Below are 26914 nucleotides of genomic sequence, written 5' to 3'. Positions count from 1 at the left end.
GACTTAAACTAAAATGTACAGAAAGCAGCCTCATTAGAAGCATATTTTCATTTCAAAATTAAGACCAAACAGAAGCCTTTTAGTATAATCCCTATACTTCTTTCCCTCTGCTTACCTGTTTAGAGATTAAAGTAGAATCTCTTTCTTTTGGATGTACAGGTATGTTACAATCATTGATAAAATTAAGTGCTTCCTCTAATTCCACGAGGAGGCTTTCATAAAGCCCACTTCTGTCAGTAAATGGTCCACAGTCGACAACAATCTCACATGGCTGAGAAGTATATCTAGCGTCGGAAAAAAAGGTTGTCAAAACCATGCTCAATTCAGTATAGCATTATGATCCATTACGTATCTAAACCAAAAAGAACCTTGCTGTTTTCACTGTCTATACCGACCTGGGATTGGCAGGCTGACTCACAAGAACCTTCCTCAAGCGAACTCCTTGTATCTGTACTATGCTTGCCTGTCAGGTCTCCAGGAAGAACTTCATAAGGCTGACAAAGACTTTCGTGTATTTTGTGATTTCATAATTATCCCATGTTTTTCGTTTTGTATTTTAGGCTCAGATTCATCTTTTGCCCCCTTAGTTTTCGGCCAGAATGAAGAACAATGTTGGTCCAAATGCTCAAGAAACTCAATAATGATTACTTCTCAGAAGCAAAAACGGGTATAGAGAGTAGATCACAGGAGGCATTATCATTTAACTTACCCATTTCATACTATTTGAAACTTTTAGCCTTTGTAAATGTCAAGTTTACTTATAATGTATTTTTAACATATCCTTATAAGGAAAGTTTCTTCAACTTTAAACCAATTACAGTATCATTCTTTGGCTCTTTTATGCCTTTCATAACAAGACAACCAGAATGATACAAAATACTCTAAAGCACACAGTGATTAATTAAGGAAAAGAAATATAGGAAAGATACAGTTAAGTAATATAATTTGCATTACTCTCAACTAGCATTTTATGCTTAACCAAATGATCATGTTTAGAGAACCAGGTAATACCAAATTCAATATATTACTTAAGTGCTCTAATACCTCTACTTCTCCTGAAGACTACAAGGAGTACAGGCTTACCAATCTAATATAGGTCAGATAAAAGCAGAATTACAGGCTTTTACTTTCTACATCATAGATTGTTTTGGCTGAGGAAATCAGAACAGCATGTCTTAAGGTCATGAGATTTCTATTTCATATGGCATTTGAAAACCATATTATTCTGAAGCATTACTCTTTCTTCTCATTTTACAAGGAGAACTTCCCCAAATTCCTATGAAAGACAGGCACACTGCAAGTTGTTTTCCATGTCTCCATGTAATAGATCATCAAAGAATCCTGTCATCACCAATGAAGCCACTATCAGTGTCATTTTACAGGTTCAGGAAGAGTAAATTGCTCACTTCAAGTCACACAGCTTATAAGTGGAGCCAGTATTCAAAACCCCCACTCCTGAATAACCTGAGAAATCAGTCTTCTCTATTGATTATAACTGTTCCAAGAACCACCACTTGGTAATCTTCCCTTGCTGAAGACTATCTAATAAGGATATACAGATATTTCATATGCACTGAATTAGTACCATTTCCTTAAAAGTCTATAAAAGCTATATATAAGTTTCACCACCTTAAATCAAGAAGTTCGTGTATAGGTATGTGGGTGTTTTAACGAAACTCAAAATAGCAACCTCCTCAAAAGGAGACAAACCTGGAAATCTTTAAGCACCTGAGACAAACCCGGAAATCATAAGAAATGTCTTTCTCAGAAATTCACACCTACTTTCAAAACTACAGGGTGTTTCCAGTTATTTTGAAGCATATCGTAAAATACTGAATTCTGTAAATAAATAAATGTTCTTTCAAAGCATCACGTGAGACCTCAGGTCAGACCAACGAAATGCACAGATGACTACCCCGGAGTCTCATTTCTCAGAAAAGGACACAAATTTACTGCCCAAGTTCCCAGTCATTATCAAGATTAGAAAACAGTAAGGGACCCCACTTAAGCAACATTGTCTCTTTAGACAGAAACACCACCACCTGCTACTCTGTGGAGTAACAAGGTCAGACTCTTGCATTCACTAACTGTCCTGAAAAAGAATTCTTAGTCCTGCTCTCTCCTTTTAAGAGCTATTTGTTCACTTCAAGAGGTACTAGCCGCAAGGCACTATGAAAGGTCCTGAAGGCTTTAAATCGGTGATAGCTAGTCTCCTTAAAGCAAGTCACTCACACGTACATACCTGTCTAAGACCACCAAGTCAGTTGCAGTTTCAGCATTACTCTTAAGAATTCTCTCCAGTTTCTGAATCTTTTCTTCCAATTCCTCGGGATCACACTTTCCATTTAAAATGGAAGCAGTTAGTCCCAAAATACGAGGACATGATGGACAATTTTCACAGAGCTAACATAGTAAAAGATACCACAGTAAGGAATTTATTTTGCAAGGCCATAACAGGAGAGAAATTACCATATTAAAACATGCCAGAAAGACTGATAAATACTAACAAATATTACTTATGGAATTAGTGTAGTTTGTTCAAAAGATGTTTATCAAAAGGCATGTTAAAATATGCTATGACAGATTATGTAATTCATCTACATTGTTTAAAATTTTATTAGCAATTTAGACTTATTACAGACTATTACAGTTTATTATAGATTTAAATGAGCTTTAAGTTAATATTCATTCATTCATACAGTGGAAACAAGTTCTCAAAATTGGGAACTAATATTATTTTTCATGTATAGAAATACCATTTATATTCAGCAATTTGACCAGCATTGTTAAGAGTGAAAAAATCTTAAAACTTACCTTCATAATTTCTCGGTAGGGGTGGTCTAGAATCGCAAGATGACACTCATCAAACACCAAAAGGTTAATGTCTGACAGTGATAAGTAACCACTTTTCAAAACATTCAAGGCGACATAGCAAGTCATAACGAGAACCTAAAATAAATTGGCATCAGCATACAAATGTGTCATTGACCTGCCTGGGTACACTTACATGAAATCAGATAGGGAACCACAGTATTGGGGGTGAGCATTAATAAAATTCACTAGTTAAAATTAAAACAAAAATTCTACATATATGGAAGCTCATACTTAAGAAACAAGAAGCAGAATTAGAAAAACATGGACAAAGAGAAAAAATTTGCCATAATGCAGACCATGTTTTTACAATACATCTACTCATCTACTTGAGGTTTTCCGGTTCCTACAACTGTATTTTGACTGAGACATGTTAATTTAATCAAATCACAAAACACCTCAGACTTTTTTTCTTTTTTGCCCACTGAACTGACAAGGTTTTCTGGAAGACACAAACTAAGTGTTCTTTTCATACCTTATCATTCTGCGGGCATTTAAGTGCTTTATTAATGAGAATTTCATCCAATCTGTGAGACATACCAGTGGACTGTGGACCACTTAGAGTTAATTACTTAGGAAGAAGCACCTCTTAACCACTTCAGATACAGCGACATCAACAAACACAAGGCCCTCCGCACATGCTGGCTACGTGGAAACACATAAGCTACAGGAAGTCTCTGTCAAAGGCCTAAGGTCTCAACCAAGAAATGTCTCCAGTTTCAAGACATTAAACTCAAAAGTAAATTCCTGAAAGCAGGTTATCTGCAAGTTGGAAACAGGCCACAGGAATTTGTTTTTCAAGCAAGTAAATCACATTGTAAAGCTGTTTCTTTTCTATAAAGTAAGAGTAAATACAAATTAGTCACTTGTTTGGTTTTAACATGAGATGTACAGTGGAAAACAGTATGTAGCGGCTACTTTCTAGGCTGACAAAGTGTACAGGAAAATAGTTTTCCTACCTAACTCAGACAATCTTGTAAACCAAGTCAAGGACTTGTAGGAGTTTATAAAATGAAATTTCTCTACAAGTCTTACCTGGTGCTTAGTAAACTCTTGGTTCCATTTGTCTTTTGTCCAAGATGCATTTACTTCTAAGTCTGAGTATTCCCCAACCTTGAGATCTGAATGAGTTCTGACAGCTGACACTTGTTGAGCAACCTGGTTTGCTGATTACAAATACAATACTCCATGTAAATAAGAGAAATCGTACCTATTTAACTCTCTGGACTACTAATGATTAAGACAGTTAAGGAAATCCTTTCATTATATAGTATACCTAACCACCAGTGTTTTAGATAGCCAATTTAAAATCATATTTCCAAGGTTATTCTCCAAAACAAACTTATTAGACTCCCCACCATGCCTTCAGTCATTCACCTCAGAAGACCTTATACCACCTTCTTTCTTTACAGTTAATTTTCCCCAAACTAAGAATATAATTCCTATGCTGGAATGACAACCACTCCAGATCCACTCCTCCTGTTTTCTTTAATAAAATCAATTTGTTTCACCAAGAAATAAGAGTCTAATATGTATTTAAAGCACATGAGAACATCACATGCCGAGACAATCTAATAAGCAAAGGAGAGGAATGGCAGGGTTATATTAGTACCCTAGCAGCCTAGATTCATATTCTATACTTTTGTTTTAATATTTAATTCCAAACACATAAAACCAGTATTTTAAATAGACTCTTACTGAAAATGTAACTTTTGAGAAGCATCTAAGCAAAAATTAGGTTATGTTCCAAAAGTAATCCATTTAAAAGAAACACAGAATCAGAATTAAATGACATTTAATACAATGCAATTACACTGAAGGGGAAATGTGAAGTTTAACACCTGTGAAATAAAATTGCTAACATTTAAGAAATCCTATAAAGCTATGAAATCCTATAAAGCTATGATATTTCTGCTATCAGAGCTTCAACAAGGACATTACTCATCAAACTCTCTGCAATTTCAGTAATTTAACTTAATATCCAGAGAAAATCTGCTTAGCCAAAAAATCTCATCCAACTTCCTCCACAAAATTTGATAAAATAATTTGTTATTACCAGAGTTGACCAAGAACACCGTCCTTTTCCCATGCTTGTTGAAGTCGCCCCTGATCTGATAAGAGAGCTCTTTAGTGAGTAGTACTGCAATGAACGTCTTCCCTGAGCCAGTGTTTAAACAGACTATGGTGTTATGGTCCAGAGCTGCTTCCAGCAGTTCAACCTAGAAATACAGTGCAAACAAGATTATACACACTTCTTATCTGAGTACAAAATTTTAAAAATTGGACTTTGTTTTAATTCAGGGATTCTCGTTATTTTCTAAAATCATCATCCAATAGATTTGCCAAAAAATACACTTTCTACATCTCTGTATAATAAGAACCAGAAGCAGTAAAATGCCTATTACACACAGCTGTGCTGCATAAATGTATGCTTAAATGGCATTCACAACTTCTGTAAGAACTATTTTCGCACAGGCAGAATATTTCTCTAGAATAATATGAATGACTAAATTGATAGTAACCATGGTTCTGCCAGTTCATGGTTGTTCAAACCAATCTCAATTCCTACCCTGCTCATGAGGGTAGACACACCCACATGGATAAAAAGAAACAGTAAGGTTTTCAGAGAGGAAAAAAGTAAGGAACTTCACAAATAAAACTATCAAATCAATTACCCAGATGTTAAAAAGACTATTAAGAACAAACATACTTGGAATGAGAAAATTAATCAGAAGAAGAAAGCTTGAAAAGGTAAATGGGTTTCATACAAGTTCTGTCCATTATATGCCAATTTATTCCATTTTAGTAAAAATGCTCCAGTATTAGTGTTCTCATTAGTACCTGATATTTTCTTGGCGTATAAATGTTATCATGAATTGCTTCTTGTTGCCATGGTAGTCCAAAGAAAGGACCCATTGGTGAGGAAGCAGGGGTCATGAGCTGCAGGCCTGCCATGCTGAGGGGTTGCAAAGCAGGGCTTTTCACTCATCCAGTGTTTCTCTCATTGCATTTTTGTTCTAGCGCAGCTTACTACAAAAGGGAAAAAGAATACCATTACACGACCATGCAGGGTTAAAAACAAAAGAAGGCACAGAAACAGGAGAAACATCAAAGTATCATTCCTACAAGCCTTTTCAAACTCTTCCTGTACTTATTTTAGCTTTTTCCCGCTCTAAGAAGATCGTTTTAAAAGTTAAGCATTCTATTCTTCACCTAGAAACTTGTATAGAATAATCAGGCAACTGTACAGACATACGTTCACACGTATTTACTGCTGCATTATTACTTAAGAACAGGAAATAACTTTAAAGTGTATTAATAAAAAATTAGCCAAGCAAATTACAGTATAGCAATTATAATGGAATATTTTAACTCCATTAATACACATTTATCTGTATTTACTGATTTATAGTTACATCTATATCTATATTTATTGACACAGAAAATATGTATAGTATGATGCCTTTAAATATGTCGGTATATTTAAAGTACATAAACATATACATAAATATATTTCAAACATGCTTTATAAATTCTATAATGTTATTATTGATCAAATAATGAGACAATGTATGGAAGACACTTAGCACATAGCCTGCACATAGGAAAGAGTCAAATGCCTGCCAACATTGTCATTTTATCAAAAGACCATAAACACATGTCTTTTTCTCAACAACCTACCACAACTACACAGCTAATCACCTATTAAATACATCTTTAAAATTATACATAACCTAGGTCAATTAAAACAAAATACACCATTCTGTAACGTGAAAGTTTTTTCTCAGTATCTAAGCTCTCTCCTGTATTTCATGTATTCTTTCCCAAAGATAAATCTGATTATATAAAATGACAAAATAAAACTTGAGTCTTTTTGAAATTCCTATCCTGCAGATAGAGAGTTAGGGTTTCGAGTCTCTATGTGAAAGTGCCTCATCAGCTTTCCTGACAGTCAGCAGAATTCACTTGCCCTGTAGAAGGGAGTTTTCTCCCTTGCACTGCTCCGGAGTGTTCACTGCTATTAGCTATTACTATATGAAACAGGAAGGAAAGAATCCCACTCTTTGTTCCTTGACAACAAAAAACTCCTGAATCTCCTGATGTGTTAAATTTATAACCATGGTACAACACAGTGGCTTAAGTTGTTGTATCTAATCCAAAAAGTGTCAAGTGCAGAGTGTCTTTTATACGTAGGCACAATATCAAATTCTGATTTCAGAGATTAATTCAGTTGACAGGAATCCAACATCCAGCTAATATAAGTGTGTTCTCAAGTAAGTGGCACAGGGGTTTACAGCTGCAGGAACCAAGGACCTTGGCAAGGCAGGTGCCACAGTGGACCAGACAGTACAACCACTCCCATTATCCTCAGAGGAAGATGGCAAGCAAAGGATTCCGGAACACATTATGGACAACCATCAAGTCATTATTTTCCCTGGATCAACAAGAACTGTGTTCATGAGGAAAAATCTGCTCATTCTCTACTGAACCAAAGCTCCAACAGTCATTCCTTTGACCCCACACTACGGCGTTCACTTTTCTCAATTCCTCAGGCCCTCAGGTTTATCAATCAAGCTTTTTATTCAACACAGCTGCCAAGAACCTGAAGTAGAAGTCCATTTTACCTAATTTCCTGAGATTCAACAGATCATTTTGAAATTCCAAGGCTGAGATCTGCAGGCACTTCCCAGCTGGCTACCATTCCTGTGGCCCCTCTGTACTTTTTCACTACTACAGACTGTTACTGTCTAGGACTACTTACCCTAACCTGACCCTTCACTTTTCACCCAACTGAAATGCTAATCAAAGACATTGTGGAAGGTGCCAGGAAATGAGCCTAACTCCTGATAGGAAATGGGAATAAAAAAAGGAGAAAAGAACACACCAAGGTCAGTTCCCAAACATATCTTCCTCCACCTCCAAAGCCACATGCAGCCAGGAACCAGAGAACCCCCTCCTCCTACACTGTCACCATTTCTTCTCACAGAGATAATGTTAGTAATGATATTAACTCCAGAAAAAGTCTAAGAGAAGAATGTTCTATTTTTTAAAAGGGGGACTATATTCTTCAAAAATATCACTATCATAAAAAGAAAAACTATGAAAATGTTCCAGATTAGAGAAGATTGTAAAGAAACATGACAACTGAATGCAGTGACTGATCTCAGATGGGATCCTGTACCGCAGAACAATGTCCTTCACAGAGCCCGCTAATTGAACCACAGACAGCACCTGTCAGATTCACTGAGGCTGGAAACTGCCCTGCAGCTACAGAAGAGAATATCCTTATTTTTAGGAAACACACACTGAGGTATTTAGGGGTAAGGGTCATGATGTACAAAACTTATTCTCAAGTGGTTCAGGTTCAGGAAAAAAAAAAAAAAGAAGACTACATCCACGTATATACACATGTGTACAACTAGTAAGGCAAATAGGGCAAAATGGGTAAAGCATGTATTCTTCGTCCAACTTTTATTCTTGCAACTTTTCTGTGAGTTTGAAATTATTTCCAAAAAAAAAAATTTTTTAAATGTATAAATACTATCAATCAGACTGGGATGCTCGAGCACAGGCACTATGTGCTGCACCCATATTTGCATCGCCCACTGTACCTAACCCCAACCAGGACGAGGCAGAGCAGCAGTGCCGGCGCGCAGAATGAAAACAGGGTCCCGCTGAGTGACGTGGAGACCTCCAAGCAGCTTCCATTTCCTGTCCTAATTTATATCGCATTGCCTCCATTCACACAGAGACACATACATACACACCTTATTTGTTTATACACATGCTCCATGAAAACAAGATGTATGTCTCCTTCTTTGCAGCTCTTAAATTTCCTGGCATAATGTAGTATAATACATATCAATAAATGTTTGATGAACTGAATCAGATAGTCATGAACCTACGCACAATAATGTACAGAACAGAATCATACACCATTCAGAAGATACTTCTATTTGTTTTGGAAATCTACACCCACCCCACATCTACTCTTCCTGAAAAATGGGTGCAGGAGAGAGGATTTAAGGAAATAGAGGACAGCCAATTAAATCCTCCCAGTTACATATTCCGTAAGGTCATAATATTTAAATTAATTTCATTCATTTAGTATATAGTAGCAGGCCCTCATAGTACACTTTGTATTTAGGGAAAAATGAATCCAAGATTAGAAAATTCGATAGGTAATCCAATAATGTGAAAACAGAAAAACCTGTAATTCTGCCAATTTTTACTTTCTTCTGCCTGTTCAAGTACATTTTTTTTCCCTTAACTTGGCCTTAATGAAAGTTCTGCGTCTCTGCTGCTAAGTACAAGTTCTACGGTTTCACAGACGAACTGACTGTGGTTAACTGCTTCAGAAGAGCCGAGAGAATAACTGCACGTGACTGCTGTTCAGTCATAAACTTTAAATTTCTGGCCAAACAATTTATACTCATGTAATTGGTGAGGTTGTTTCACAGCCTCTGTATACTACTCACTTAGAAATAACTGGGAAAACACAAACTCTGTTCCTCTTTCCACAAATGATAAATCACAGATTTACCGTTTTAATGTTTGAGACCTCTGTGGTGGTGGTGTCTGAACTGCATTTTGACATTGTGATAGTTTATTGGAAAATCACAGCATGCCCAAGCTTCTGCTCTAAAAATAAATGCAAAAATAGCCAAGTTTAAGATTGCTGTACTTAAACTGAATATAAACACATCTACAGGAAAGCCCTACTGATACAAAGCTCTGAATAAAAGGCTACAATTTTGTATTAAATTTTAAGCAAAAGATATTTGGGTTATTTTAGGATTCTAAGTCTTATCCTAAAACAAAGAACAAGGGAATGAGCTGTAACAATAGCATGCCTAATTCCCAGAGATATGGGGAAAGAAAAAGTTAGGAGAAAAGTTAAAGAAAAGATGTCAAAATGAATACATGGAAATCAAACAAAGTGAATAAATTCTAAAGAGGGTGACAAGGAAAATGAACAAATAAATAAAAAGGTAAGTATGTGTTATTTCCTAAATTCACATATACAAAATAAAGAGAAGGTCACCAGAGGAGGTACTTTACTGAGAAATCCAAATAACCCAGTACTACGTGTATGAAAGTGGTCAGTGATTTCAATTTCTCAAAATGAAATTAAAAAACACAAGCTCAAGGAACAGTTCAATCCACACTACAAGCTCTCTACAGAATTCATTTATGAATAAAAGAATTCAGGAACACAATTCAACAATGTTAATGTCGTGAAGAAATTTAAAAGTAGGGGTGGTTCTACTAAGATGATAAATCAAAAGCTAAGGAAGCACGAAGTATCAAGATGAAAAGCTTCCTTTAATCAATAGATGTTGATTCTGTTGGGTTTGACACCAGATTTGGTCCAGGCAGCTCCTCCTTAAAGCTCAGGAGGAACAGCTGGCAGCAGTCCCTTCCCTCATCTACAACTAGTCTCACTGGTTAGAGGACATTTACGAGGCAGGTAAACTTTCTCATTTCAAACACAAATTTGTTTTGCTAGTAAGTTAACAGAGGACGGTGGGGACACCTTAACACTATTTTAGGACATACATATTTACCTCAAAATGCTGATTCTAAGTTCTTTCAGTTTCCAAGTCTGTATTAATTCATACCCTAGGTAACCTAAAAGCAATCAGAGAGAATATTTTAGAACATGCAACTCATTTTTAAAAACCAACTTAAAGAAATTTCCTACTGACAAAATTTTCATATTTAATTTGTCAGAATAAGATCTCTGGTCTAATAATTTATCTACTGGGAGTTAGTACTGAAAGGGCTGCCTTTTAAAACTAATATTTATTATATTCTCATATGATTAAAAAATTTTAGAAATTGTTAATGCAATCCAATTAGATGCAAGGGAGAACTCTTGGCAGTAAATTACATTTTTTCTCCAGTAAAATCTGGCTTTACAATTAAACCCTATGTCAGCCCCATGCTTCATATGTGGGTATGTCCCCCCCTGAGTGTCGGGTTGTTCTCTAACGCTACCTCCTCCTCCTTTTGACCTTTAATTCCATTCTACACTGAGACCTAGTAAAATGCAAATTCAATACACTTACGTGGCCTAATGTGTCACACTCTACTTACATCTTTTCTAATTCTTCTTTTCACCTCTTTTCCAGAAACACCATAACCAAAATAATCAGCTGATAAACCTTTAAAATTCAAAGAAACTCCACATTAAATTACCACTGAGTTGTCCAAATTATTTCCCTAGACAATTTTATATGCAGATACATTAGAAAGCTAACATGCTAAGTACAATGACAACTTATTATATGTTCATAATACAGAGGCAATAGGTCAAGTTTTCTAATTTTAATTGACAACCACAACTTAAGTTACAAAAATACAAATTTCTGTTTGGTAGGCATCTTTAAGATAATCTGAAAAAGGCCACATACCAGACTTCAGTCAAATTTTAGTAAAAACCAACAACCTTAACTCACATTAGCACCTAAACCCAGTATATGGCTGCACACTTTCAGACAAAAGATTGTAATAATAGAGCTAACCCTTCTGGTCTGAAGTCTAAAGGCATCTAGAGCTTCCTGGTAACAGAAAACTTCCAATTTATTTTACTATAGTGTGTCATGGATTCCGATACTATTAACTTTATAGTATCAGTCCAGATTTCATTCCAACTCTCATGAAATTCAAAATGCACAACTACCATAAAGTCCCACCATGAAGAAAAGAAAAAGAAACCACATGAGCATTGTGACACGCAAAAGTACTGCTGTGAGCTGACAGATAAAACTAAACAATGTGTGAAGAGCTTTTAGTTCCTAGTGACAAATATGCTATGGGATCCAAGGCATTATTTTAACACCAACCAAGCCTAAACCACTAAGGGCATCTTTGTGGTTACTAGTTATAAGGGCTAATTACTTTTAAGAGGCTTTTTTTCAGAATTTCTTTCTTAGTCCTTTTCAAATATATGTGCTTTTTAAAAAAAATATAAGCTAACTAAGCCTCTAGCCAGTCTCACATCTCAGGACTGTTTCTTAAGGACCCAAGAGCCATCTCTGAAATGTCGTCAAGAAAGATAAAGCCCAAATCTCTCAGTTTCCCAGAAGGAAATGGGCCTAACTTGTCATCTGATTCCAAACTGCAAAATCTACCTCCAGGCATAAAGATTTGAGAAAATTATCAATTTTATCTTGAAAACATGGATGGAAGGTGGTAACTACATAGCTATATAAACGGATAAGATTTCTTTCTGTCTCTGGAATCTCTTTACTGGATAGCCTGTGATGCACACACCACATTCCAATTGAATGCTTATTCAATAAAAAACATACTTCAATTCTCAAATAGTATTCATGCCAAATAACAAACTTCCATTTCTTGAAACTTAAATACAAAAGAAATCCTAAAATATGTTGCCTAACTATAGTAGGAAAAGGAGCTTTAAAAATGAAGATGGAGCTCAGTTGGCAAATACTTAGCTATATTAAAAAGGAATCTGCACAAAGAAAAGATTCAAGTCGTTGAAAAACAACTCCCACCAAGCTCCCTTTTCTAAATTAAAGTTAGAGGAAAAAGAGTCTCAGTGTTTAAAGCTAACTTCACACTTCAAGTTGACGCTCTCACCTCTTCATACTTTCTCATACCCAGTCACTCTCTCCTCATAGAGGCCGCCACGTAGGAGGGGCACTGAGTAAGGCCACTGGGATGGAGAAAGCGAAGTCTTTTTTAAGTATCTTTCATTTAAAATCATTTGAATGCCAGCAAGGGGTCCAGGGTCAGGAATACCAAGGGTCATCAGGCTCCACTACCTCTCTCTAAGATTGCTGCCTTGCCTGTAAATTAGGAAAACCTGACCATTATGAGGATTAAAGAAGATTATGTATATTAAGCTTAGTAGAGAAAGCTTGCTTGCAACACAGGAAATGCTCAATAAATGGTTTCAAAAAGAAACCCACACTACTATCTCTAGAACCACTGCTCTCAAACAGTTCTTACGACTTTAAGAAAGTCCTTAAAGAAAACTAAAATGTCTTATTAATTTTAAGATGCAATACAGAAAACATCATCTCCTATCAAGAATGCAAGATTTTATAGTTTTTTTAAGCCAGATGAACCTGAAAAACCACAAATTACGAATTACCTAGTCATTATGAATTTATAGTAGGATGAAAATCAAACAAATTTAAATCACAAAATATGATATATAATGTGGAATAAAATAAAATTAACAGCTTTGTGTCCACTGTTCTCTTCAAAATCAAACACCAAAAAGTACTATGCGCTACTTGTGTTTGCTCCACAGACTGAGAATATTGCTTCACACTTGACTGTTTCTGATGCAATGAAATGCTATGCAGATCATCACTATCAAATGGACAAGTTTTGACAATATAAAATATAAGAAAAAACAAAAAGACAGAAAACATCCATGGTATATGAAATAAGTATTTCAAGAACTTAGCAACTACTACTGGGTGCATCTAAATTATGAAAAGTCTAAGGCTAACCCAAAGCTTGAGAAACAAGAGAGAAAAGGGATAATAATTTCAAGATTTTAAACAATGGTTTCTTTAGATAGTGAAATATACAAGAGCAATAGTTTTATTTTTACTTTTTAATGCCATTATCCTGTCATTAATTAGAAACTCTGGCATTTTTATCTAGCCTGCAACATTATCACAAAATTCAGACAGAGAGGCTCCCTTCAGCATCATCATTTACAATAGCAAAAAATGCCTCTCCTGTGACCCCCCCAAACCTAAATGTCTAGAACAGAATGAGGGAATGGCTGGGTAAACCATGGTTTATTTTACATGACACAATTCAATTGAGCCATTAAAAATGATGACAGTTTATAATGAACAAAGTTTATGTTACAGCTTTCAATGAAAAAGGCAAAACATTTTCATTTACAGTAAGATCAAGCTTAGGTCTTCAAATTATAAACTAAAAAAAGAAGGGAGAGAGAGGAATGGAGAGAGAAAATTCACACAAAAACTGAAGATGGGATTACTACAAGTGATTTCCTTCTCCTTAAAACTTTTCTGTATTTTAAAATTCCCCACAATTTTAAGACTTTATTACTTTTAGAATTGGAAAACAAACTTTTGAGCCAAGGATGATTGTAAGACAACAGTTTAGAGAGATATTATTTTGTTTTAGGTTTTTTAAAAAGTCTCCCTTGTTAAGCCATTAAATGTGGTAAAATTCCTGTTTCTGTAACTTGAGCCGAGAATTTACTAGCTGCCTTTTCTTGCACTACCCTATGAACCAAACAAATTTCAAGGTTTCTCTAAATCTGTAACATAAACATATTATTATGTTTATATTTCAATGTAATTATGCCTAAAATTAGATTTGTCCAAACTTAAAGTTGAACACAGGTCAAACAGCATTTTAACAAATTCCATCCATCAAAATCTCCATACAAAAAGTATCTCTAGGCTACCAGCCAATAGCCCACTTAACTTAGAATATTTCTTAGAAAGATAATATTTCAACACATCAAAATGGCACAGATACCCACCCCTCACCTTCAAGTTACCGGTAACAGTTCTGCTTCAAGAGAGGTAAATACTTAACACACCACTAGCTTTCAAGGTGAGTTTTAAGATTAATGTTCAATTCCAAGTTTCTGTACTTTACTCAATAAAAACATTGTTCAACAAATGCTAAAATTTTACCCAGTTCATGACTAACTTCTGCCTATTTTTTACACTATGGAAGAACATCCATGAGAAGAAAAGGGCCACAATTTTCTATGTCAAGCTTACATTTTAATACAATGTAACTGAATATTTTATTACTAAAGAGAGGTCAGTCCTGAGACCAAATGAGCCTAAGAGTGGGCTGAGCATGATGGCTGGTTCATGAGTGTTTGAGTCAGGAAAGCAAACTTATTAAAAGTTGTAGGCAAGAGGTTAGGCACATCATAGCCACATGCGACACGTGAACCACTCATGCCATCTGCTTTCCTCGTAGCACCACACTGCCAGCCCAACCTTCAAAGACCAGCTCCTGCTTCTGGGCTCCATCCCCACTCAACCACCCCCAGGCCTCCCTAAAAACCTCTATCATTCTACTCTCTGCTCTCCAGCATACATGGGCTATCTATACCCAGCAAACCAGGATCTAATTATATCTGCCCTATATTAGGTGTTATTGCTACTGCTATTTGTTCCCCAAAATTTTAAGATCTTTGAAAGATAATATACCATACTTGGCTTACACAGAATTGCAGCAAAGCTGGAATTATCCATAAATAATTTTCATTAATTAATTCCATGTTAAGAATAAGCCTTATCGATCTAACCTTCAATTAACATGTACCTTTTTGTAGGTCAAATGAAAATTTCAATACAATGCTTCCTACTTTTAAAAGACCCATATTAAACAACCCACGTCATTTTAACAAGTTTAATGCCCCCACCCTTGCTCCCTCCACACAAAGAATAGCTCAAGGCTGGCCTAAAACTATCAGAGCTAGGGAGGCATCAATTTGTACAATGATAATTTTGACCTCATCCAATTATACCATTCCCCCATTCTAGTCCTTGGTTAACTTCCAACCACTAAAACTGTCTTCCATATTAATGCAGTCTGATCTGATACCAACCTTGAAGATGTTTCAGCAACAATTTAAAGCTCTTAAGTTACTAGTACAACCGGGAAAATTCAAAGACTCAAATAACATTACTCATTAATTTTTCATTTTAGAACTGCATTTTATTATGCTTAAAATCCAAATAAGACTCTATTCAATGTTAGCCAATAAATGTAGAAGGAATGACAGAAAATCACCATTTTTAACCATCACATTGGTAACTGAGGCTAGCAGCATAATGATGCAAAACTAATACGTAAAGTTTACAACAAAATATTTACATCCTCTCAAACTATCTGCACAGATTACCTACTCCTTCAAATAAAAATTCATATTTTTACACTGGAAAACCCCCAAAGAAACGATTTAACCCAAGTGACAAAATTACCACCACCAATACTGGGACAAACTGACATACACCTCCTAATGTGGGGAACTGAGAAATATCACTTATGTAGTTTTCCTGCCAAAACTGCAAAACCTGAATCTAATCATGAGGAAACATGAAAACCAAATCTAAGATTCATTTTACAAAACAAGTAGCCTGTGCTCTTCAAAAACGTCAGTATTATAAAAGATAAAAGCTGACAAACTGTTCCAGATTAAAATAGTACAGAGGCCTGACGACCAAACTCAAGGCCCATTCCTGGACTGAATCTGGCCTTAGTGAAGGAAAACCGCCATCGAGGACATTACGGGGTTGAAGGCGGATCAGAATATGCAACCTCAAAATATGCCACTCTGGCATAAGGATTATTTTAAGCTAAAGGAAACAGAGCAACAGCAGACACAGGACGATCTCCTGCCCTCCCCCATTCTGCCTAAAAGCAGGGCATACATTTCATACATTTCCTTTTGTAAAGGTGTGATCATCTCTACTCCAGTACCACAGACAGATGACTCCTCACTGGAGCCCGGACTTGACTCTGCATAAACCTTACTAAATAACCCTAATCTTCTGTCGGTGTCCCTCATATATTTGTCTTCCCACAATTTACCATCCCTAGAAGCCCAAAGGCCTTTCTTTTCCTTTGTCTTTTCATTTACCACCCTTTATTAAAATTAAAATATAAGCTCTCAAACCTAATCACTTCTCTTGGGTTTTCACTTCCCTGTGAATCTCCTGCACACTTGCAAAATAAACCCTTTGTTAATCTGTCCTTTATCAGTTTAATTCACAGACTCCATCCTCGAACCTAAGAGCACAGAGGAAAAGTCTTTTTCCCTTTCCGTACAGAGGCACTGGTGAAATTTAAATATCATAATCAATGTTAAATTCTCTGAATTTGACTACTATAGTGTGGTTATGTAAGAAAATGTTGTTCTTGGAAAATACACCTCTGCTAGTAGTGAGGAGCATAATGCCTGCTACTTATTCTCAAAAGGTTCAGAGAAAGTATAATCATATGCAGAGAAAGAATGCAAATATGGCAAAATGTTACATCCTCTCAAGATGTTTCAGCAACAATTTAAAACTCTCAAGTTACAAGTACAACCGGGAAAATTTAAAGACTCAAATAACATTACTCATTAATTTTTCATTTTAGAACTGCATTTTATTATGCTTAAAATCCAAATAAGACTCTATTCAATGTTAGCCAATAAATGTAGAAGGAATGACAGAAAATCACCATTTTTAACCATCACATTGGTAACTGAGGCTAGCAGCATAATGATGCAAAATGTAGGTAAATGTAGGTAATAATATAGGAATTCTTCATACTATTCCTACAACTCATAAGTTTGAAAGTATTTTGAAACAGAGTTAAAAACAAAACTCTACTAAAATATATATATGTTTGGCTATCAGCAGAACACAGACAAATGGAACTTACCCAGTATTACTTCAGGTACAGTATAGAAAGTAATACCTAGATGGTTTTCCCAACTGAAAAAACTTTTGTTTCACCTCCTGCTGCTTAAATCATTCATTCAGTCATCAGCAAATCCTTGTTGAGCAAAACCTCCCTAGCCCAACTCATGGTCCAGAGAAAGTACAAAGCAGACTGGAGTTCAGTTCTGATGGATGAGCAGGAATAGCTCTGGTCAGGGAGCACCGGGCACCATGAGCATGAGAAGATGGCACCTGCAGAAGCATTTACACGGACACCGGGAAGGTCCGGCTGAGAAGACTCTAAGCAATGTGCTGGAGCACTTTCTCACAGAAGAATGGCAAAACAATGAAACCAACAGGATAAGCAGGAGCTAGATCATAAAGGGTCTAAATACACAGCTCCATGGGGATCTAAATCTTGTCCTGTCAGCTTCAAGCAATTTGGGCCTCTGCTTTTTCATTCTCAGTATACACCGTGGGTTCTCCCCTAGTTCATCTCAGCCCAGGAATGACTCTCTCTCTCCAAGGGCCACAGAAAAGAACATCTAAACACAACCAAGTAAGAGATTTCTGAACTTGACTCTTTCCTTCAGAGGAGACATTCTTTTTCTTGGTTACAATCCTTGCCTCTACTCATACTGCTTTGCCTGAAACTTTCCTGTTTGCACAATGAAAGCCTCTTGTCCCAGGAACCACCCACCCACACACCCCAGCTGTGGAGGAAGCAGGATGGTCGGTCACCCTGTCTCTAGGCACAACTCTCTGTCCTTGACTGCCTATTGCACAATTCCACTTGGAGATCCAGACTTAACTATCAAGGTAATTTTGGATGTTCCAAAAATTAAATTAAAAAGAAAGATGAAGATTCATGACTGTGCAAACACAATTTTAAAAATTAAAAAAATAAAAGTATTTCCACTACAGAGATTTCAGAGATGATCCAAAGAGGAGAAGCAGCCTTATAATAAATGCAGTCCCCTAATTTTTTCACTGAATTGTTACAATTAAACCCCATATACATATATTACAGAAAGAATCCAGATGAAGGGGAAAGAAACAGGCTCCAACGTCAGAGCGGTGACTGAATCCATCTGTTAGCTGTAGGACAGACCTCGTGCAATGAGCTCACCTCTCAGTCTCAGCCTCATTTCTATAATGGGACCTACAAAAGACATCAGCCCCAGGGCTCCCTTCTTAGTCCTACAACATATACATTTATGTCAAATATGCAAATAACTAAAAAAACAGGTAAAATGTTTGATGTAGAAAAAAGAACTTCAGGTACTAGAGGGAGGTGAGACACTGCAGAAGCCCTACTAAAGCTAAAGAACTCTCTGAGCATCTCCACCTGCAGGTCAATTAGGAGTGCGCTACATGGTTACCACAGCTGGGACCACACAGTAAGAGAAGGAGCAAGAACCGTAACTGCCACTGCAGACTCTCACCTTTCAGAGCTTTTGCACCCCTTTAAAAGAACCCTTCCCAACCTTCAGCAGCTACCATCACACACAGGGAAGAACCCATACTGGATTAAAGTACAAAACTGGCTCTTGTAGTATCCTGCAAGCTTGTATGTTTTTGACATCCTCTATTACCTGAACATGAGCAAAGCCACTAGGACACCCAATATGTATTTTAGAATTTTTCCAAAGCTGCTTACACCTTACTGAGGAGATAAAGTGTGGAAGAAGTGACTCCAACCCTCATGGATGACTGAAGGGTTCAAGTCTTCAGGGGAGGAAATAACAGCAGATGTGGTTGAAATGGCAAGAGAATTAGAAGTGGAGCCTGCAAACGACTGAATTGCTTCAATCTCATGATAAAACTTCAATGGATGAGGAGTTGCTTCTTTATGGATGAGCAAGAAGGTGGTTTTTGAGATAGAATTTATGTGTGGTGAAGATGCTGTGAATACCGCTGAATGACAGCAAAGGATCTAGACTCTTAACATAAACTCAACTGATAAAGCAGGGGCATGCTCGAGAGGACTGACTCCAATGCTAACAGGCAGGACCGCGCTACAGAGAACTGGTTCACGGAAGGAAGAGTCGACGGATGCGGCAAATACGGCTGCTGGATTTTAAGAAACTGCCACAGCCACCCCAACCTTCAGCAGCTACCACCCAGATCAGTCAGCAGCTGTCACATCAAGGCAAGACCCTCCGCCAGCAAAGAGACTATATGGCTGAAAGCTCAAAAGATGATTAGCATTTTTTAGCAATAAAGCACTTTTTATTTAAAGCTTTTAAATTTTTTCAATTAAAAGTTTTTTAGGTATTAGGCACTGCACATTTAATACACATAGTGTAAACATAACTTTTATATGCACTGGGAAACCCCAAAATTCATATGACTCCCTCTACTTCGAGACATTCACTTTATTATGGTGGTCTGGAACTGAATCCCCAGTATCTCCCAGTGTCTCCAAGGTCTGCCCGTATCTTTATTCCATTCTGCTAAAGACTAAACATGATTTACTGCTTAACACAAACACTATATAGAAACTTCTTTCTGTAGTGAAATGAAAAGTGCTACCTCAAGATAAAGTAGCCACATAAAGAGGTTCAGACATAGTGAAAAACAAGATAAATTAATATTATAGAAACTACAATGTACTGTGTAACTTTTTCATCACTCAATACAGAGAACACAGGTAAGCATTTTGCTAACAGCATTTGCTGCTGAGGCAAGACAGCTTTCTTATGTATGTACATATGCATAAATGTGTATTTCGTGTGTGTGTGTGTGCTAAACAGACTAAGAAAATTATTTCCCTACTCTTTGCCAAAGTATGGACCCAACTCTTACGTAAAAAAACTTCCCAGAATTCTGCTAATGTTCAGCAACAGAAAAGCTAGAGGTTTACAAAGACTGAGGGTAAAAACAATCTCCTTCACAATTCTGTCCTATGTCAACAGAACTTTTTACAAATGTATCCCAAAAGGAAAGCACCATTTGGCAACCCCTTATTTCACATACTTTTCTGAAGAACCACTGGAAACTACAGACCGCAAATTATATAAGTAATAAAGAATTACTCTTATAAGATACTAATAACATTTAGAAAGTACAGCCGGCCTTAACTCCAATTCCATTTACAGACTGCATTTAAAGGCCTAATTGATGTTCTGGTATTATTTGTCCATTTATTTGTATCAACAAAATTCTGTATTTTCCTTAAACACTCACAATTTTTAATCTAAGATTAATAAATTACCTAAGTTATTATATATATAACAGGTACATACAAAAATTTAGAAACTGGTTTTTTTTTTCTTTTTAACGTTTAGGTATACAAGACTGAGATTACTATGTACATAATCTCAGTAGTGCTTTATACAAAATCTAAGGTTTCAAAGTCAAAATACAGGATGCCTGTTAGACACTTTTCTCCTCATTAATAGTACCAGAGGCTTCTCACTGGGTTACCTGCTCTTCACCATACTGATCAGATAGAGATCTTCAAACATTTCTGTCAGATTCATCCATTACCAAACACTTACTAAGTTGTACTAGAGGCCCCGACAGAAGATGACAAGACTCAGCTGTCTCTGAAAGATTCTTCCGTCATCCATTCAAGGCAAAATCTGACTTCACTTTTCAAAACCATTTCCCAGGGTTTTCATTTTACATTTCCTGCTCAGAACATCTCACAGCTCCACCATCTCCTTTCTCATGGTCACCATATTCCAACCTTAACGCTCAACAAATGCAAACTCTCTTTTCCTCGTTTCACATTTAGTTTGATTCTCAACCTGAAATAGAGAGGTCCCTGAATTATCAGGGCGCTACTAAAGAGTACTGAACATAGATATCTGGGAGACTTGTGAATGTTCTCATTTTATCAGGGGAAAAACTAAAGCCAAGCCTAGAAAGGCCAAGGTAACCTGCCCTTAACAAACAGCTAGTTATTTAGAAGTAAGTCCAAACTAGAACCCAGGTTCCTTAACCTCTCATTATTTTATACTGTTCATTCAGGTCCACCATCTTGTGGACCTCATGCCTCAATTATCCACAGTTGTGTTGTCGATTAGTTAGCCTATTACTTGTCTTTGTATATGTAGACATAGCCTGAAGTAAGTCTCTATGGATAGGATTCAGGAGGGGTTCCTGTATCTCCTAAACCTTTAAATAAAATTATGGGCATATATACTTTTATGGAGACAAGATTCATCTCTCTCATCAAATCAGGGGTCTTCAAAGAGTAAGAACAATTGACCTATATGAAGTACATATGACATATACATAAGTTTATGTTGGTTCAAAACAATAGATTCAAAGATGATAAATTTATTCAGGCAAAATAAATAAAATAATGGTTATTTAGACAAAGTTAGCTATATTTAAGGCATTATTACACTTGGTATCACTTTTAGAGATACCCAGCCAAGATAGTCGAACCATTTGATCTAATAGATAATCCTCAATATTGAAAACTGTGAAATATTTGTCTAAGCCCTTTTTTTCATCTTCCATTATAAATGTATTAGACATATATCTCAATATTAATAATTTTGGGGGTGAAAAAAATCACAACACAATCTAATCACATTAAGAATATAACAAAATTTTCTCTAATGTACATATTTTAAAGGAAAAATATTAGCTAAATTTTATCAAATGGCAGCTATATGCCAGAAACAGCCAAGAGTTTAAGAAATTCATCTTCTCCTCACCTCAAGAAGTAGAGACAATTATTATGACTAGTTTACAGATGAGGAACCTCAGGTTGCCATATGCCCTGTGTTCCTCAGTTACAAACTCAAGGAATCAGAACTTGAATCTTCATCTTTCTACACCAAATACAGGCCTTTAAACATCCCTATAATGCCACAACAAAACATTATTATTTAATTTTGCAAAATAAATAGCTTCAAATACCTCTATCGGAGCCCACGGTGGTGGCTGTGTAGCAGGACGTGTAAGAGGAGAGGCCGTTCGCGTCTCTGGGTTTGTCATGTTCCCCTCGCCCTACCAGGCTGTTACCAATGGCAGGACAGCAGACCCCGGAATCTCTACATACCTCAAACTAGTAGATAAATCTACTGACTTCTTTTCCCCTTCAGATGAGTTACGGGTCTGATTCCTTAGTCCAAGAACCTTTCTACGTCATTACAAAAAAATCAGTTTTTAAACTGAAATCCACTCTCATTATTTGAGTTCAAGTATATTATTTTTAAAATCCTCATTGGTTTGCTGACACTTTCTAATCCCCAAAAGAATTTCCAACTGAGTTTTTTAAATCCCTATTTTATTGCATACACTGAGCTCTCACCTAAAGAACCCCCACAACAAGCAGGGTTAGCCTGCCACACAATGAGAAGTCTACAATACCAGGACAACTCCCCATTTGTACAGCAACATTCTTCTATGAAATTTTTAACACTTCTCCCCCTCCACAATATTTCTGCTCACCGAATCTTACATATATGTATTTCATAAATGGAGAACCAGAAAGGATGTTTTGTCCAAAATCAGAATAGCAGTGATCTTTTTTAAAAGACTTAACATGAAGAGCAATATCTTTCTCCATAAAACTGTCTTAACTTCCAAGTACTTCAAAAAGTAATATAATTTGCTCTCAACAAATCTGAGTATCTTCTATAATGCCAGGCAACATTACTATTCTACCCCATAAAACAACACAGCCAAGACACTTAATAACATTGTGAGCCTTAAAACTCAAAACAACGTGGTGAAAATTTAAGTGTTCTAGGTTTATTTCTAGTAAGTCTCACTAACATCCTCAGACAATATTTTCTTGTGGCATATTCTTAGTCACTTATTTAAAATACATAGCAACATTGCACATTAAAGTAGTACCAACACTTCACTGACAATTTTGAATAAACAGATATTTTGCACTCAGAATTTATTTTAACAAAAGCCTTCTTATATGACTGAAAATTTCTTCAGCTAGACCTTGACAATGATACTTTTCTCTGTGTTCATTTCTAGACCTTGACAGTGATACATTTCTCTGTGTACACCACCCTACAAGTAGTCCTAGTTTTCAGACCAACATACATTTCTGAAGACCCTAACTGCCTGTTCTGTCCAGAAAAGAGTTCATCTGTTATTCGGCATCCGTCAAAAGCCTGCTGAAACAAATGATATCTGAAGGACACCATCTGAAAAGGCATTCCCTAAACTCTGATGAGCCAGATCACCAGAATGATGGACACCTACGTAACTAAAGTTTTCCATCATGCCCAAGGGTTTTATCCAGTTTCTCTAAAATGGCATGTGAAAAACGTTTCTCTATCACTTGTAAATGTTAGAACATTTTCTTCACCTATTGTTAGTGTCATTTTATGTAAGAATCCAAACAATTAATTACTCTTCATAGAAAAGTCTGCTTCTCCTAATTAACTGGTATGCTTCCTTTCAATGCCAACTATAATTAGTCCTGTTTCCTCTTCAGCTTTGACTAATAAAACATTTTTTAAAAACACCTTTAGTTACATGCAGATGCTCAGCTATCCTTTCCCTTAGGTTCTCATCACTGCCCTCCAGCAACCTCTACACTCTACCCACCCTTCAACCATTACCATTATTTTCAGTCTTCCCAAACACCCATCCATTACTAGAAGACCACCTCAAATCTGTTCTCAAAGTGGACAAATAAAAAACTGTTGTCTCTGCATAGATGTACAAATACCAGAATCTCTTCACAAATTAGAACTAAAAATCAGCCTAAAACATGGATTTGGTAATCAATGAATCAGAAAACAAGGCATAGAAAATCCAACCTCAGGGGCAAAGCAGGTAAAAGTATCAAGGACATAATGCTGCCTCAGAAGATTACAGTTTATTCTGTAACATAAGTACGTAACGATACAAATATTGCAAAGAGACCAGTGACAATGAGCTAGTATAATACACATGCATCCACTGGGCTTTTAGAGTGAGCTAAACTCTTAAATATCCAAAAGCAGAGCAATGGCAAAAACACACATCACTTTGCTGCAACTTAATATTACCTAAGTTAAACAGAGGCCTTCCCGGTATCTTCCTCTGGTATTCAACAAAACACAACAATAGCTCCATGATTGATCACCCTAATGAAATCAGGTATTTGAATATTTGCCAAACACTCAATGGAATAAAGATCATAAAACTGAGTAAATCGTGGACCTCAAGGAGATTAAAGTCTTTTATTGACATAGAGGAAATGTTTGTAGTACGGTATAGTACAAGCATCTGGAGCAGCCCTAAGAAAACTCACACTGCAATAAATTCTGAGTCTAGTGTTTTGATGATCAAGAACAATTAGACCACTTCTGGGTCTATGCCCAAAAGAAGTGAGAACAGGGACTCAAGCAAATATTTGTACATCTACATTCATAGCAGCCTTATTCAGAAAGCCAAAAGGTAAAAGCAACTCAAGTGTCGCATCAACAGATGAATGGGCAAACAAAATGTGGGGGGGACAGGGCAGGGTGTATATGCAATGAAATATTATTTGGCCTTAAAGGGAAAGGAAATTCTGACACAGACTACAACATAAAAGTGATATAAAGTGCAAAATGACAATTATTGTATGACACCACTTCTATAAGGTTCCTAGTAGACAGATTCAGAGATAGCAGAATGGTGACTGCCTAGCGCTGGCAGAGGTGTGGAATGGGTAGTGTTTAATGGATACTGAGTTTCAGTCAAGGAAGATGAAAACGTTCTGGAGATGTGGTAGTGAGGGTAGCAAAACAATGCTAATATACTTAATGCCACAAAACTGTACACTTAAAATGGTTAAAATGGTCCTTATTTTACTACAAAAAAAGGAAAAAAATCTGAATTATTCAGATAACCAGAGATCACCAGAATATTTAAGGTTAGACAGTTTCATTCATTCAACACACATTAACTAAAGACTTATCCATGGGTTATGCAGGTTTTCCCCCTAAAATCCACTTGGAACAGCAATGCAATGAAGACAGACCACACGCAAAGACTCTGAAATCATACCATGATTCAAGCCTGCCTCTGCCCCTTCTAGATACATAACTTGGGGCAATAATCTGTGTCTTAGTTTCCTTGAGTGTAAAATAAGGATATATTGAGTGATGTGTCCTGCGGTCACAGTGAGGATTAAATGAGAATGTATATCAGAAGCAATTGAAACCTTGGCACAGGACACAGGTCACTCCTTATTAATGTTTCCCTCCTCTCTTTGGTGACAAGTAATGACCACAGGATGGTAAGGTCAGAAGTCACAGAACAGTCTATGAAATACCTACTTTCTCAAATCAAACAAGCATCTCACATGTCACACAGTGGCAGGGAATAAATCTCTCAATGCCTTAAAAGTCATCCTTCCTAGAAGGCAGCACTACGCTGACAGCACCAGCCACTATCTAACACCACAAAATCAGGGTCAAATGAGAATCATGAGCCACAGCAAAATAAAATGTCTTCTAAAACCAAAACAGTTCAACTCAGCAAATAGCAAAATCATCTCACTATACAACTCACACAGAGCCACAGGCATAATACAGTAGACAAAACTTGGTCCTTAATAAGATGGCAGCATTAACAAGTAAAGCAAGCCCTTAGAAAAATAATTGCAGATCTTTTTCCTCCAAATTAAATTTGACTAATCTTTCCTTAAAACAGCATTTTGATGCCAAGAATAGACCCAGTAACTCCCATTACCATTTAAACGTTGATAATGATATTAAAAGAAATCTTATACAATGTTTCTATTCTACATCCAGAGTAAGTTTTATAACACATGGCCTAAAATGAAGTTTTGAAATATTTATGAGTGCATACTACCACATACTACATGTAATATAAATGTGCCATAGGTAGCTAGCTAGCTTTAAAGACAATAATTTGTAAGATAAATTATTTCTGAACCTAAATATTAATATGCCCCAAAATATTATTAACACTAAAATTACTGTTCACCATCATCCTTCCTCTAATAAATTACACTCTTGGTTAGTATTTTTATTTAGAAATGTAATGTTCATACCAATAGGTAACCTTTTACAAAGTACATTTTTAAAAAGATTTCCAAGTTCCTTAACTCCTAACTTCTACCCTTTTCCATTCAGTGTGCTACACTCGAAAAACAAGCAACATAACTGAAAATCATGATCGTTAAAACTCAGAAAATTCAAAGCAGCAGACTTCCAGTACTCTTGATAAGATGACTATTTTTAAACCATAATAGTCCTAAGAAGGCTTAGACTTTTCAGTAACGTGCGCCTTTTAGCACAACTTTACAAAAGCAGACTGAACACTACAGGGCAAGACTACCCAATTTATCTGCTTTTGCCAGTCTTCACGTTATTAAAGATACATGAAGTGGTTTGTTAGCTCTGTGCTTCGAGCAAAGCCATCGAGGCAGCTCAGCTTTTCTACACAACCTACACAAATCTGTTGCGCTAACTTAAAACATAACACTGATTTCCCAGAGATCAAAAACCCTGAAGATCCCTTTGCAGGGTCCAGGTGTTGTGGCACAAAAACATCGGAGGGGAGGGGCGAAAAGATGGCTTCGGCCACTCGCCCCGTGGGACCCAGATCTGGCCACCTGCCAACAAACACGAACAATCGTCCCCGGGCGGGACTCCAAGGCTCGCGCTTTCCTGCCAGCACCGAGAGCCCCG

At 36.5% G+C, this 26914-nt stretch overlaps 1 protein-coding gene across 5 annotated transcripts in view; it reads right to left on the bottom strand.

Annotated features, from left to right (window-relative positions):
- Positions 1-26914, bottom strand: part of DICER1 (dicer 1, ribonuclease III) — a 67178-nt gene that overhangs the window by 38945 nt on the left and 1319 nt on the right. For 2 of the 5 annotated variants that reach the window (XM_036991527.2, XM_073241900.1), the window contains exons 2-8: positions 10440-10503; positions 5713-5901; positions 4928-5090; positions 3907-4037; positions 2815-2949; positions 2243-2403; positions 116-284 (exon numbers count right to left, since the gene is read on the bottom strand). In XM_036991527.2, the coding sequence (XP_036847422.2) occupies positions 116-284; positions 2243-2403; positions 2815-2949; positions 3907-4037; positions 4928-5090; positions 5713-5826 (873 nt within the window). In that variant the 5' untranslated portion in view covers positions 5827-5901; positions 10440-10503. Of the gene's footprint in view, positions 1-115; positions 285-2242; positions 2404-2814; positions 2950-3906; positions 4038-4927; positions 5091-5712; positions 5902-9415; positions 9514-10439; positions 10504-26914 lie in introns of all 5 variants that reach the window. The other 3 variants (XM_036991524.2, XM_036991528.2, XM_036991523.2) reach the window with 2 other exon arrangements.

The sequence above is a fragment of the Manis javanica genome, chromosome 8 (genome assembly GCF_040802235.1).
Source record: "Manis javanica isolate MJ-LG chromosome 8, MJ_LKY, whole genome shotgun sequence".
Classification (NCBI taxonomy): domain Eukaryota; kingdom Metazoa; phylum Chordata; class Mammalia; order Pholidota; family Manidae; genus Manis; species Manis javanica.
Note: the sequence above shows the minus strand (reverse complement) of the source record. Positions and strands in the feature narration are given on the sequence as shown.